Source organism: Nycticebus coucang, chromosome 2 (assembly GCF_027406575.1).
Source record: "Nycticebus coucang isolate mNycCou1 chromosome 2, mNycCou1.pri, whole genome shotgun sequence".
Taxonomy (NCBI): Eukaryota; Metazoa; Chordata; class Mammalia; order Primates; family Lorisidae; genus Nycticebus; species Nycticebus coucang.
The window spans coordinates 91,368,542-91,384,542 of NC_069781.1; the positions used below are offsets into that span (position 1 = coordinate 91,368,542).

Sequence of the window (16,001 nt, forward strand, 5' to 3'; positions counted from 1 at the left end):
TAGGCCTTAGGCTCTTTTATGGAGGCTTCATGGGTGTAGGTAGGTAGTTGTGGTTGCATGATAGCTAGAATCATGGCTTGTTTTCTGATGTAAGTTCTCTGTGTAAAACACATTCTTTAACAGCTCAGCTTTACAACTCAGTTTTCATGTTATTTTTAATATAAACACTTTTCAGTAAACCCACAGTTGAGCTTCCCTTTTTCTATTTCTCCCAACTGATTACTATTGTTATTTTTTAAACATATGTAATACAGAATAAAATAAAAAAGAGTTATGAAATAGATTTGTACTTTATTAGATTGTTATTTCAGCATTGTTATTGTCTTAACTGAACAGTGTGTGTGGAGTTTGAAGGCTTTATGAAATACACCAGCCTCCGGCTGCATCACAGCTTATGTGGTGGGGGTTGGGGAAGGAGACTGGCTTGAAGGTGTACTCTGGGTTTTGCATGTAGGGCTTTGCTCACCTGCAAAGCAGTTTTGCATCACATTTGTCTCATCTTCTGTTGGTATGCCCATCCCTTCACCCTTTAAAAAAAATGGTTCATTTATTGTAAAGCAGGGGACTCCGTTATTGAGTGATATAGTCATAATCTAATCTTTCTGCTACAGTTTGATGAGGCACTAAGAGTAATTTCCATTCTCATAACAAGACTAATATATTTAAGTCATTTTTCAGCTCTGCCTCTACTTTAAAGCTCCCCAAAAAACACTAAATAAGGAACAGGATTTCTTGTTTGTATTAGTGGTGTGTACTCATTTAATTTCTATTACAAAGCTTCTCAGGAAGAAATTTCAGAAGCCAGTCAGTCCACCTCTCTGTAGAACTGGTGCTAACCTGAAGTAACACTGTTTCTCTGTATGGAGAGGCGCTGTCCTTCCTACCATGAATGTACTTCCATAGTAGCCATAGAGTTTAGTATGTAGTGTCAAAAGAATTGCATGTGTCCTGGTGAATGTATCTGGCATAACTTAAGGCATGTGGGCATTGGTTTCCACCGAGAAGAAAGTAGTTTCCCAGATCTATGTGTTTTGCTCAGCAGGCTGAGTCTGTGCTGAGGGGTGGGGAACTATTAACTCAGAGAACCAGGTTCCAGTCAAAGTAGCTTGCATGCTTGCAGATCCAGATTGCTAATATCCTTTTATAAGTTTCCTTGTTTGTCTGTTTTTTGCTTCTACTTTCTCTCTGATGACTTCCTCCTAGTAGTGTTTCTACATACGGCAATACCAATTTGTGTTTAGTCAGAGACCTTTTTCTTTTCTTTTTTTTTTTGTAGAGACAGAGTCTCACTTTATGGTCTTTGGTAGAGTGCCATGGCATCACACAGCTCACAGCAACCTCCCAACTCCTGGGCTTAAGCGATTCTCTTGCCTCAGCCTCCCGAGTAGCTGGGACTACAGGCGCCCGCCACAATGCCCAGCTATTTTTTGGTTGCAGTTCAGCCGGGGCTGAGTTTGAACCCGCCACCCTCGGTGTATGGGGCTGGCGCCTTACTGACTGAGCCACAGGTGCTTCTTTATGGAAAAAGGAAGGGGAGGAGGAAGCATGGCTGTGAGAGACAGGCCTCACTCCAAACAGGCAGCTAATACTTGGGTGAAGTTTTAAGAATTTTTGTGTGTTCTCAAAGTTCCCTAGAAAATCAGATTGGGAATACTTCCACCAGAAATACATTTGTGGTCTTAAGTGTTCTTCTAAGGACCTTTGTGGAAAGGTTAGAAGAATCCTTTATTGCATAGGAAGAATGCTTTATTGATTATATTTACTCATTCATTCATTCATTTAGGAGTTAATTTGAGTACTTTCACCAAATCCTATTAAAGGGGAACATTTTATTTTTATATTGAATGATGTTTTGAAATGTATTCTGAGATTTGATTCTCAAGGTACATTTAAATCATCTCATTAAGGTTTGGGTAGTCATAAGCTTTCTAGTTTTACATTTTACTACACATAATCAACTTTTAATCAGCACATTTTAATTTCAGTAAAACTTTACTTTCCAAGGAAGACAGGGTAAAAAGAAACAGTTCATAGAAGACATGATAAAAATAAAGCTGCATACATTTACAAATTTGTGTGTTTTATATTTGCAGATGTTCTTTCAGATATTTGGAAATAGGAATCAGGAAATACATAGTCATTATTATTATTATTATTATTATTACTATTTTTTTTTTTTTTGAGACAGAGTCTCAAGCTGTCGCCCTCAGGAGAGTGCCATTGCATCACAGCTCACAGCAACCTCAAACTCTTGGGTTTAAGCCTCCCAAGTAGTTAGGACTATAGGCACCCACTACAATGCCCGGCTATTTGTTGTTACAGTTGTCATTGTTGTTTAGCAGGCGCAGGCTGGGTTTGAACCTGCCAACCCCAGTGTATGTGGCTGGTGCTGAAACCACTGCGCTACAGGCACTGAGCCAACACATTCATTATTTATATTCTTTTTAAGTTAGATTTATTGAGACATTATTTACAGAAAGTAAAATTTACGCTTTCTAGTGTATAGTTCTTTGAGTTTTGACAAGAGTTATTGTGTAACTGCCATCACAATTAAAAAGCAGAATACTTCTCTCCCCCAGCCTCAATTTCCTTGTTCTTCTTTGTAGTCAATTATTTTTTCTATCCCAGCCTCTGGCAACCACTGAAAATGTTTTTTCTCCCAAAGTAAACTTTTTTGAGAATGTCATATAAATAGAATTATACATTGTGTAGTCTTTTGGCTTTTCTATAAATTTAGCATAAGGCATTTGAAATTTGCCCTTTTCTTCTATCAGTAGTTAGATTCTTTGTATTGCTAAATGGTACTTTATTGTTTGGACTAACTCATTGAAGGACTGTTGAGTTATCTCCAGTTGGGGAGAATGTAGGTAAAGCCACAAGAAATATTCATCTATAGGCTTTTTTTATAAGTGACTATAAGTTCTATATATGTTAATTCTAATTCTTTGGGGTGGTTAACTAGACATGAGACTTCTGAGTTATGGTAAATGTATTTTTAACTTTCTGAGTAACCAACCTAATGTTTTTCAAAGTGACCATACTATTTTGCAGTCTTAGTACATGTATGAGAGAATATCCTTTGCCAGCACTTGAGGAATTCTTTTAGCCATTCTGATGGCTACATAGTGGTGCTCATTATGGGTTTTTTGTTTTGTTTTGGTGGTTTTTTTTTTTTTTTAGAAACAGAGTCTTGCTCTGTTGCCCCAGCTAGAGTGCAATAGCCTCAGCCTAGCTCACAGCAGTCTCAAATTCCTAGGCTCAAGCAATCCTCCTACCTCAGTCTTCCAAGTAGCTGGGACTACAGGGGTGGGCCAAGAAACCTGGCTAATTTTTCTGTCATTGGTAGAGATGGGGTCTTGCTCTTGTTCATGCTGTTTTGCACTCTGGAGCTCAAGGGATCCATCCACCTGCCTGTCAGTATCCTAGCCTCCCAGAGTGCTGAGATTATAGGCCTGAGCCAGGGGAGCTTGCTCATTGTGTTTTTGTGCATTTCCATAACAACTAAGGATGTTGAATGTGCTTATTTGCCGTGTCTCCATATTCTTTGATAAAGTGTTCAAATCAAATCTTTGCCCCCTTTTTTTTTTTGAGTTTTGAGAATGTTTAATGTTCTGGATATAAATCCTTCATGTATTTTGCAAATATATTTTTCCAGCATGTAGTTTAACATTGATGAAGTCCAATTTATGAACTTTTTTTTTCTTTATAGGTTTTAGGTTTGATGTTTTTTTCTAAGAAATCTTTGCCTAGTGAAAGATTTTTTCCTTTTTTTTTTTTTTGATAGAAGTTTTACATTTAGGCCTATGATCAAATTTAATTTTTGTTTATATTGTGAGATGTGGGTTGAGTTGCTTTTTTTTTCCCAGATGGACATTTCAGTTGTTATAGAACTTAATTGTTGCAAAGACAAATTGGACTGCACTACTGTTGGAAAATCAATTAACCATACATGAAGGGTCTATTTCTAGACTCTGTTCTGTTCTTCTAAACTGTTTGTCTCTTCTTTCACCAGTGCCCCACTGTGTTGAATTACTATAGCTTTTGTTATCAATATTCTTCAGTCCATTTCACACTTATTCTTTCTTGTCCTTGCTTGCCTTTCCAGTGCTCTTCAGAACTTTGGGCTTTTATTGTCAATATCCTAAAGACTGGCTGATGAATAAGGAGAAAGAATCTAAGCTAGATCTAAAAACTTTCTCTCATCAGAAAAGGTGTCTGTTCTGCACCAGACCATTCTCTCAAGATTGAGTGCATCTTCCATCTCCCATTGGCCAAAGCACCATTTTTCCTGCAGCCTCTTCCCAGTAGGGCAGCTTCTTTCTGTATTATCTTCGAATTATCTTTCTCTACTTCATTCTGTACACAGCAGCTAGAGTGATCTTTTTCTAAAATATAAATTAGATTCTGTTGCTCCTCTGCTTAAAACCAGGCCCAAGCATGGTATCAGGCACCTGTAATCCCATCTGGTTGGGAGTTTGAGGTAGGAGGCTTGTTTGAGCCCAGAAGCTCAAGGCCAGCTTGGGCAACAAGGGAAGACCTCATCTCTTAAAACAAAACCTGATGACTGCCCCATTTGCTTAGAAAAACATCTTGAATTTCTAGCAGTGGCTTACAAGATTCTTCCTGAGCTGACCCTTTCCCTTCCTTACTGACTTCATGTAGCGCTCACACTTTTCATTCAACTGTCCTTAAACCACATTGATCTCTTTCTTCTGTCCTTGGGTCACCTCAAACATGTTCTCAGCCGAGGGTTTGTATACTAATTCTGTGCTCTGAAGTGCCCTTTTTCATGTTCTGACACCGTCTTCTTTATACTTCAAAGTCTTAGCTCAGATGTTATCTCCTGAAGAAAGACTTCCCTTGACTATTACTCCCTCTTTATGTAGGGCTTCACCCAGTTCATTCTCTGTCCCATTAGTCTGCTTTATTTTCCTCATAGCACTTACCATTGATTTGTATGTCACTTTCCCTTCCCCGGCCAGTGAGACCTGGGTCCACTTGGATAGCTCGGTGCCTAGAAGGTGGCTCATCATTTTTAATAGATAATTTGTACAATAAATATTCAGTAACTGTTCAATAATAAACCTGCAGTAATTTGTTTATAATATTGTTCAGTAAATGCTTTTTAAATTAATAATTCTGTACTCTGGGTAATTTTCTTATTTGGATTTTCCCCTACATTTTTGAGCCAAGATTAGAGAAGGAAGCATGGACTGGTAGAGAACACACAGTCACTTGTGTGTGTCACTGGGTGTCACTTGTAGTATGATATTAGGAATTTCCTTTGTTTCCTCATTTGTAAAATGCAAGGCTGGAACTGGTAGCTGTGCTACATATACGTATATCTAGTCTAACACTGTATGATTTTTGTAAGCCTGTTTGTTTTGATGATTGCAGAATTTTTATTTTACAACTTGGGATCCTTTTTTGTCACAGTTATTTTTCTAGATTTATCACATTTTTAGGCTTATATTCTTTTCTATAAAAGGGTAACTAAAAATAACAAGGCTTATTGAGTATATATGCTCTGTCAAGTACTATACTGAGCATTTACATACATTATTTTGTTTACTCTTACATCAACCCCCTGTAGAATGAAATATTGTCCCACCTTAACAATAAATGAAACCAAGGCCCAGAAAGAAATAAGTAGTTTTCTGAAGGCCACACAGGAGGAAGTGGCAGAACTGGGATCCAGACTTGTACCGACTTCAGAGCTCACACATTTAACCACTATGCTACCCTTGTCTCTTATTTGTTCTCCTGACTCCAGGTTCTTTTTTCTTTACCACTGGGAACAATATTGTCTTTATCCTGAGATCAGCTGGTAGGATTGCCCAAGGGTTAGTGTTCAGAGCTCAGTGTTGGGAGAAAAATGGAAATCGTGTCTGATGCACATGCTAATGTGACAGTACTAATGAGGTAGCCTAAATTGTCTGAATTATATTAGTTCCATATATTGGTTAGATACTCCTGACTCATACTATGTTTTTTCCCACCTATAGTATCTTATTCTTATGTTTAGGAACCGAAAGTTGTCATAAACACCACTAATAAGAGGCAGGTGTTTTAGCCCTAGATTCTTGGATCTTCTAGGGTTTCACGATTGGGCAGTGGGCAGTCCATTAGCTCCCTGAAGTATTTGCAGAATTGTGTGTGTGTGTGTGTGTGTGTGTGTGTGTGTGTGTGTGTGTTGTGAAGTGGGAGTAGCAATGGAATATCACAGATTTTGGAGAAGAAAGTTATCTTTCAGATTCACAAAGTGTCCTGTGACACAAACAAGTTTAAATCTGTCTCTTATTTAAAGTACTAAAATATTTTGTAGGAGGCTTGTAGACAGCATTTGTCTGTAGTAGTGTAAAGACACATTGCTGAATGGTGGTTCTGAAACCTGGAAATCAGGAGTTTAATATGCCTGTTTTTATTAATAATTATTGCCCAGGGGTCATCGGTGAGAGGGTTTCTTGATTAAGTATTGTTGGTGGTCATCTAATTGCAGGAGAATCACTGGGAGAAGAAGACAACAAAGGACCCCTGCCAGGCCACTACTAGCCAATCAGAGGGGACATAATAAGTTAAAATTCAAGGGAATTGCCGTTATTTTGTGGGAAGTCTTATCTTTGAAATTATTCCATTGCTGTTTGATGAACAGTGTATTTTTTCTCTGCTATCATTTCTCCATTTTGAGAAAAATTGTCTATCCTACTTGTGAATCACAACTATTATATTTCACGGGATATTGCAAACTTAAAAAGAGATGTTAACCTAATGAGTAAGAATTAGAGCTGAAGCACCACACATAAACCTCATAAGAAAAACTAAAAAATGGTACGTTTTTAAATCCTTTTATGGTTAGTCCCTTGTAATTCTCGTGCTTTTTTTGTTTTTCTTAGTAGATTCATTAAAAAGAGGAGAATTTATCTTAGCCCAGGTTGTCTTCTATGACCAGCCAGGACAGTGCCTCTGTGGTCTCAGAGCAGAGTGGCAGTAATGTGTATTTTTATTTCCCCAGGGTGTTTCTGGCTTGACTCAAAGCAATTTGTAGACACAGCTCTGCACAAATTAATATCTGGGAGAAGAAACCGTTGATGGGAATGAGATGGTCTAAGTAGCTATCTACTTGGATTGAAAGCTCAGAAGTTGTTTGTGGGTTTCTTTTGGCTAATAGCTTCAGATCGGTCTATGAGCAGAGATTGATGGCGAGGCAGGAGCTTTGTTTGTTGGTTCTCTTCTGTAGGCAGTGCCTGCCTTCTGTGAAGGCTAGAACATTCCAGATGCTCTTTCCAGTGTTCCATGAGCCATGGGCACATGACTCTATCCAGTTCAGTAAGATACAAGAAGTGTTTTTCTCTTAACAGAAAGACCATAGAGACAAGTTGTCCTCTTTTGTGCATTTTAATAAGATTGTGTGAGGATATGAGGTAACGTGTGGAGCTGTGGCAGCTGTCTTGAGGTAAGGGAATGGGATTTGAAGGAGGCCACAAGAATCAGAAATTGACCCAGAGTCTTGATAAGGCCAATTTACCCAACCTTGAACTTTAGTGAGAAACAAAAATATTATTCAGTCCACTTTTTGTTTAGGTATTATAGACCCTGCAAAAGTTATATTTAACTGAGATACAGTCATGTGCCAAAGGATGATTTTCTGATGATTTTTTTAATGGAACTGAAAAACATTTATTGCGTAGTGACACTTTAGCCTTCATATAACTTTATAAATGTAGTATAGCCTAATTGTAGTCTTTATATCTGTAGTGGTAGTGTTCCATAATGTAGGACAGCGGTTCTCAACCTGTAGGTCATGACCCCTTTGTAACAATGAAAATATATCCTTCATCTCAGAAATTTACATGAGGATTCATAACACTAGCAAAATTACAGTTATGAAGTTACCATAACAGTTATTACAGTTATGAAGTAGCAACGAAAATACTTTCATGGTTGGGGGTCACTACAACATGAGGAACTGTATTAAAGGGTCATGGCATTAGAAAGGTTGAGAACCACTATCTAGGCCTTCTACATTCACTCATGACAGCTTCAGTCCTGCAAGCCTCATTCATAGTTAAGTGCTAAATATAGGTGTATCATTTTATCTTTTATGCTGTATTTTTACTCTCCCTTTCTATGTTTAAATATATTTAGATATACAAATACTTACCATTGTGTCACAGTTGCTTGTAGTATTTAGTACAGTAACTTGCTGAACAGGTTTGTAGCCTAGGAGCAGTAGGCTATATACTTTATAGCTTAGGTATGTAATATGCTTGTACCATCTAGGTTTGTGTAAGTACACTCTACAATGTTTGAACAGTGAGGAAATTGCCTAATGATGCATTTCTCAAAACAAATCCCCATTGTAAAATGGTGCTTGACTATGTATATAATTGCTTATATGTTAATATCATGATGACTTTATTGATATTAAAATATTAGAAACAATCTGAACACCAGTAATTAGGGTACCACTTAAATGAACTCTCATATCCATAGAGTGACATACTATGTAGCCATTACAAATGATATAGTCAAGGAATTACTTAGGGATATGGGAAAATATTCTTGATACGTAATGAGTAAGTGACAGGTTAATGACAAGATAGCTTGATGTTATTTTTGTGAAAAAATGCTTACATCTGCATTGAAAAAGTACTGGATAGACCCACCAACATTGTATTAGTAATTTTTTTGGCTGGTAAGATTATGTTTGACTTTTGATTTATTTCCAGTCTGCTTGTCTTCATTGAACATACAGCTTTCTTAGTCTGAAAAACAAGTTCAGGGTGGCCCCTGTGGCTCAGTCGGTAAGGCGCCGGCCCCATATACCGAGGGTGGCGGGTTCAAACCCAGCCCCGGCCAAACTGCAACCAAAAAATAGCCGGGCGCTGTGGTGGGCGCCTGTAGTCCCAGCTACTCGGGAGGCTGAGGCAAGAGAATCGCTTAAGCCCAGGAGTTGGAGGTTGCTGTGAGCTGTGTGAGGCCACGGCACTCTACCAAGGGCCATAAAGTGAGACTCTGTCTCTACAAAAGAAAAACAAGTTTAAGAAATTATAATGGCCATTCCTCCTCTCTTCTGCCCGGTCTAAGCAAATGGTACAGCCATCTACCTAGTATCTGAGGCTGAATTCTACGAGGTACCCTGAATTTCTTCAGTGTGCTCACTCCTCCTTTTTTTTCCATAACCAAGTCTTTACAATTTAGTCTTCAGAATACCACTCACTTCTTGCTGTTTGCAGCCTATTCTGCCACAACCTAACCTATGTTATCATTCGTTATTTTTTGGTTTGACCCCTTGCATTACCTCTCAGCTTGTCTCCCGCCTTTCTTCGTGCAGGTCTCAGATCCAATCTCCACATAGCATTTTGAACTTGAAAAGTACTTACATATTCTAGCTAAAATGCTTACTAGTTTTTGTATAGGCCAGTGAAATAAAATACAGAATTCAGAAATAGATTCACTCATAACAGGCTGGGTAAACAGATCAGTGAGGAAGAAGACAGACACCAGGAAATAGTATTGGGGAGATAGCTGGTTATTCTTATGGAAAAAATTAATACATCTCATCTCATACAAAAGTCAATCCTAGGAGCCTAAAAAGACAGAAATTTAAAGCTTTCAAATAAAACTTTTATCTTGGTAAAGTAGGGTTTCTTAAAAGGATCACAGAAAGCTCAAGCTTTATTTTATCAATGAAAAGATTGATAGTATTTATTACTCAGTTGAAATGAAAAGCATTTGTTCATCAAAAGACATCTTAAAACTAGAAGACAAACTAGAAACTGGGAGGAGATATTTGCAACACAAACCTCCAACGAATGATTATGATCCAGAACATATACCAGTTAAAGAGCAATGAAAAGATCAGCTCAGAAAACAAAACCAAGAAACCTGACACCAACAGTCTAGAGCTCTTTATTATTCTTAAAAGTCAAAAACCCTTAGTGTGCATGATTTGATTCCCAGACTACTCATATTCTACCAGGCTTCCCCCTTGCTCCCTGGGTTCCCACCAGGCTTCCTCTTTCTTCACTGGTCACAGCAGGTGCCTGTTTTGCTCTGGGTCTTTGCAACTGCTTTCTTTTGCTTCTGATCCTTTTCTTGCAGCTCTCTGCAAGGTGGCATCCTTGGGTCTCCATTCAAAGATCACATCCCCAGAGGAGCTGCCTCCATTTATTCATATGAATGAATGATCACCTGTTACAGGATGATCTCCCTAGATCATCCTGTTGAGAAAGGGAGATCATTGATGGGTCAGGAGGTATGGTACAGCCCCCTCTGGATGGGTGAGTGGGGGGGCTTGTGCTCCATTTCTTGGTGCTTAATGCTGTTTCCACTGACTCTCACCTTGGATCTCACACATGAGGGTTTGACCTGGATTAGTGTACTTCACATTGCAGCCTATGAGACTCAGGAATGTACAGTGAAATAAGTTCAGTGGGTCATACTCTGTATTTTATTAAAGAACAAGATATGGGGCTCAGCACCAAGTAGCACAGTGGTTACAGCGCCAGCCACATACACCGAGGGTGGTGGGTTCAAACTGCCTAGCCCAGGCCAGCTGAACAAAAATCACAACTGCAACAAAAAATTGGCCGGGTGTTGTGGCCGGTGCCTGTAGTCTCAGCTACTTGGGAGGCTGAGGCAAGAGAACCACTTAAGCCCACGAGTTTGAGGTTGCTGTGAGCTGTGACACAACCGCACTCTACCGAGGATGACATAGTAAGACTCTGTCTCAAAAAAATAAAATAAAATGAAAAACAAGATGTGGAAGAGAATAAAAATTAGTGTTTTGCATACAGTAGTATTTGGTATTGTTTATGAAACTTTTTCATGTACATGTATATTTCATGCATATACTCACAGGCACACACAACAGCACATACGTAAGTTGTGGTCAAAGTGTTGGAACGCAACTCATCCACATTACTTCTGAGGTTCATTCTACATGTGTAAAGTTCTAAGATCAAATGCAGGGTTACTAAAGAACCTAAAGTAGATAGGCTTTTTAAATGGCCGCTTTACTTTTTTTATTGTTGTTTGTTTTTTTAGAGGCTGGGTCCTGCTCTGTTGCCCAGGTTGGAGTACAATGGCTATTTACAGGTATGATCATAGTGCGCTACAGCCTCAAACTCCTGGGCTCAAGCAATCCTCTTGCCTCAGCCTCCCAAGAATTTGGGAGTACAGGCATGTTCCAACCAGCCCAGTTCACCTTTACTTTTTAAAGTACTCTGAATAACTAAAGAAAGCTTTCCTGATCATAGTCCCTTAGCTTTATGACTTTAATGACTAAAACTCTATGTAAAAAAAGAAGTAGTGGTATAAGATGTTAAAGTCTCTAAAAAATTTCCTTAAATATCTTAAGCCTTTGGGAAATTATATTAGTAAACTTCAGATCACATAAAATGCTAACAGGATCATTAAAGGAAAAGTTAATAAATTCGGGTTTTTGTAATTTTTTTTTGGTCTTTTTCATGCCACCTTTTCTTTTATGTTTATGTGTTAAACTTCAAATTAAGACAATGGAACCCTTGGCACAGGTCTCATGAGATTTACTTGCTATGCTTGTTATTTGCCTTCCCTTGAGATCAGTCCGAAGATCAGTCCAAGATCTGTAGTTTGTTTAGCTCGAGAAACTTATACTTTCAGTGATAACCTTTCTTTGGTTGCTATAAATGCATGTCTTTCCCTTGCAGTAAATCTCATGTTGTTGTCATGGGGAATGAGTTACAGATAAGCTTAGCTTGAAAAGTTTCTTCCTTCGTTCTTTTTATTTTTGCTTGTTTCTGCATATTCACTGAAACTTTTGTTTTTGCTAGAGATATTTGTTAAAAGAAGAACTTTAACAACTCCCATGTTATTGGCAAGAAGGGCACATCTTTATTTTCCCTGTCCCTCCAATTATAGGGTAGTTGAAGAAATAATAAACATTGTACTTACTCATCACCCAGATTTACCAGTTAACATTTTGTTGTGCTTGCTTTTTATCTATATGTATATGTGCACAAAAATGCACACACTTCTGTTTGAAAGTAGGAGGTAGTCATGATATTTCACCCCTTAACACTCTTGTGAACAAGGGCATCTTCCTGTGTCGGCACAATACTGTCAGCACAACCCTATATCCACTGGTACAGTTCGTAATCTTACGTCTCTCTTTGTCTACAAATGTGTTTGATAGCACTTTTTTCTTCATAGCATTTTTTTCTCCAATCCAGGATTCATATTTAAAAATTGCCTTATTGTCATGTTTCTTTATTCTTTTCTCTAATCTACAGTAGTCCCCCAAAATCACCATTTTGCTTTTTTGTGTTGGCATTTTGATGATTCCAGGCCAATTTTGTGGAATTTTCATAATCCATATTGGTCTGATAGTTTCTGATTATTTTCTCAAATTTAGATTCAGGGTAAGTATCTTTAGTAGGAATACCACCTACAGTGTAGTGTACTTTCAGTCATATCACATTATTGCAAAGCTACGTGATCTCTGGGGTGATAACTTTGACAACAGCTATTTACCCAGAGGTTTTAGCATGTATTGATGAGTCTGTCTCAGATCAATCAATATATTTGGAGTGATGAAGTAGTAAATTTTTAATTATTTCTTTCTTTTTAAATTAATATTCTGTAAAGAGCTTCTCCTGTCTTCTCCCTTCCTTCCTCCCTCTCTATATGAGAATGTGGATTCCTGAGACTTTTTCCCAATAGCAGCCACCATTTATTGAATATTATTTATCAGTCACCATGCTAAGGATTTTTTTTTTTTTTTTTTTTTTTTGTAGAGACAGAGTCTCACTTTATGGCCCTCGGTAGAGTTCCGTGGCCTCACACAGCTCACAGCAACCTCCAACTCCTGGGCTTAAGCGATTCTCTTGCCTCAGCCTCCCGAGTAGCTGGGACTACAGGCTCCCGCCACAACGCCTGGCTATTTTTTGGTTGCAGTTTGGCCGGGGCCGGGCTTGAACCCACCACCCTCGGCATATGGGGCCAGCGCCTTACCGACTGAGACACAGGCGCCGCCCCCATGCTAAGGATTTTTAATGCACAATGTCATGTAATTCTCCCAGCAACTTTGGGAGGTGAATTATATAACTATTCTCATTTTTCATGTGAAGAAAAGAAGGCTCAGAAATATTAAGTGACTGGCTCTTGCTTAAATAGATGGTAAAGATTCTAGACTGGTGGCTTTGATGGCACATCATTGTGATGCTTCCCAAATGTCACCCAACATCTCCTTTCGCAGACTCAGCCCAATACACAGACAGGAGCCAGGTCAGCAGAAATGTTTATACTAAACAGTGTCTCTACACACCCAAGGTCGGGAAGGTACAGCTGGGTCCTGAGCCTCCCCTGTGCTTACTTAGTGCTTTGCTTCAGTCTGTTGGCTCTTCTTTCCTGACTCCTACCAAGGTCTGCTGGGTCCTCCCTTACTTCTTTCTTCCTTGGAAAGATCAAAACACACATGCCCAGTTCACACAGCTTAGCTGGCTGGTGGAGAAGGGTAGGTCATGTGCTTGGGAGCCAGCTGGCCCTGGACTGTGATCTGTTCTCTCATCCTTGGGTCCAAAAGGCCCCACAGAACTATTTTCTTGGGATATCAAGAACTGGGTATGTTGAAAACTTTATTATAATCATTCTTTGCGATGCTGAAATTATCTCATTTTGCTATTGGGTATCCTAAAAATTGGCTTGTTCTCCTTTTCACACTACCCATTAGTTTACACAGCTTTCTTGCTTTCTAACACTACATGGAACATCTTGCATTTTGTTATACTTAGACCAAGCTATGGGCATTAAGAATACTCATTGGTGCTGGGATGTTGCTGCTTCTAAGGAACGTGCATGTTTTTTGAGGATTCTTCTGCTATTGAGAGCTTAGTAACTGAGTTGTGTTTGGGTATGAATAAGAAAACCTCTGCTTGACTTTAAATCCAGAGATGCCCAGAATTCTTAAGGACATGGTGAGGCCACAACTGTGCCCTCACCAGGTCTTGCTTGGTTATTGATCAGTTAATCCTTGGTCATCAAGCAGTTGAGAACCTTCCATTAAAAAGAATTCCTCTTTGGGCAGCGCCTGTGGCCCCATATACCGGAGGTGGCGGGTTCAAATCCAGCCCTGGCCAAAAATTGCAAAAAAATAAAATAAAAAGAATTCCTCTTTTTGCTGACAGAAAGACATTTCAAAGATATTTCTTGTGAACTCAGTTTTCTAGTAGTCCTTTTCTGTCCTTTGTGCCAAACTTGAAACTATACAGAAATAATTCTTTGTTGCAGAAACTCTAGTAGAAAGCTATTAAGAGAATTGAGACTGTGTCTACAACCTCATTGCTGTATATTTTCAGTCATAATTGCTACTTTTTAGAATTAAATTAATTATCTTAATGGAGTACTTGTCTAAGTTTAAAGTTCACTCCATTTTAATGTTTATTTTCTTGAATGGCTCATGAAGGGAACAGAAAGAGGAAATATTTTGTATTGTGGTTTGCAATAAGAGAGGTTTGCTTTCATTTTTTAATGAAATACGGCACCAGAAGTTAACAATCACCTAGGAAGGTTATTGAGAAGGATTTTCCCAAAATACATATTTTTCACAGTAGGTTTTTCTCAGTTATGGTTATAATGGAGCACATTTACTTTAATTAATTGGTGCTACAGTCTGTGCCCTCTTCATTGATTATTTGGCTTGATTGTTTCTTGCAGTCTTTTTTTTTTTTGTTCCTTCTAAAGTCAATATTTTTTAACCTGCTAGTTTGCACTTAATCTAGAGTTGTGATTTATCTTAAAATTGTTTTAGTAACAAATCTGTGTTGTACTGTGTTCTCTGAATATACATTTCCCTTCCTTTGGTCTTTAGGAAGCAAGAGGTTTTATGTATCTCGGTGTGACTGTAAGATGAAGCAGTAAACCTTTGCAGGTTAATTGCTCTGTAATTAACACAGATGGGGCAGAGTTCAGAGGACAGTGTTAACCTGTTGGGAAACATCAGCAAGCCTCACCCTCTGGTAGGGCAGTGCTTTGGGTTATGCTACTCTCAGCTCCTTGAATAATACTCAAACCTTCCACTTTTTCTAGGGAGTCTGCTTTGAATTTTACTTTGTTGATAATAAGACTACATAGAAATAATTTTTTATGAATTCTTGAATGTTATTTGAAATTTGATTAAGGTTTGTTTTTTTTTTTTAATGGAGCAAAGGGTGAAGTTCACTTTAGCCATTGATGACTTAACTGCTTTTATTTAAAGATGGTCTCTAACACATTTTTCCAACTAATCATTTTGAGTTAGAAGTACATCTGCCACTCAAATTCTAAGATAGTTCCTAAGGTGGAAACATGTAAAAAGCCTTAAAAATAACCACTAAATACAGAAAGTGGTCTGATTTATTAATGTAAACCTGTTTTTATTAATGTAAACCAGATTTTTAAAAACCTGTTATAGTATATCAGTATATCTGTCTCACATTTTTATCATGCCTTTTGGTGACTAATTTCATTTTATAGATTTGTATTTATAAAAACACTTGATAAAAATGACCTTTTTTTTCGGGATCTCCTTCGGAGTATGCCTTTTCTGTTTGATATGTTATATTTACCACAGAGGACTTACAAAAACAGGTTTTTTGTATCCTCTCTTTTCTCTCTTAAATTAAAGGCACATTCTGTTAAAGAATATGCTGGCAGTTTGGTTGTTGCCATTCATGAGATTTTTAAAAGTAATTCGTAATTTTAATATAACAAATGAACAATTTAAAACCTCTCTAAATGCAGTGTGGTGTCCTGGTTTGAATTCTAGAATAGAAAAATGGCATAAGTGGAACAACGGGAAGTTAAAGTCTCTAATTTGATTCATAGTAATGTACCGGTGTTATTTTTGATTTCTCATAAATTCTGTGGTTATGTACAATGTTAACATTAGTGGAAGCCAGGTAAAGAATATGTGGGAACTCTTTCTTTAAATGTAGTAGAAACCTACCTTATCAGAAGCTTTAAATGTATGGACCTTTGAC

The 16,001-nt window shown here is 38.0% G+C and overlaps 1 protein-coding gene across 17 annotated transcripts in view; it reads left to right on the forward strand.

Moving 5' to 3' along the window:
• Nucleotides 1–16,001, forward strand: part of TLE4 (TLE family member 4, transcriptional corepressor) — a 150,476-nt gene that overhangs the window by 58,648 nt on the left and 75,827 nt on the right. For 5 of the 17 annotated variants that reach the window (XM_053575846.1, XM_053575853.1, XM_053575912.1 and 2 more), the window contains one exon: nt 11,050–11,100. The exons of the other annotated variants lie outside the window; for them this stretch is intronic. In XM_053575846.1, the coding sequence (XP_053431821.1) occupies nt 11,050–11,100 (51 nt within the window). The remainder of the gene's footprint in view (nt 1–11,049; nt 11,101–16,001) is intronic. 17 annotated transcript variants of the gene reach the window in all.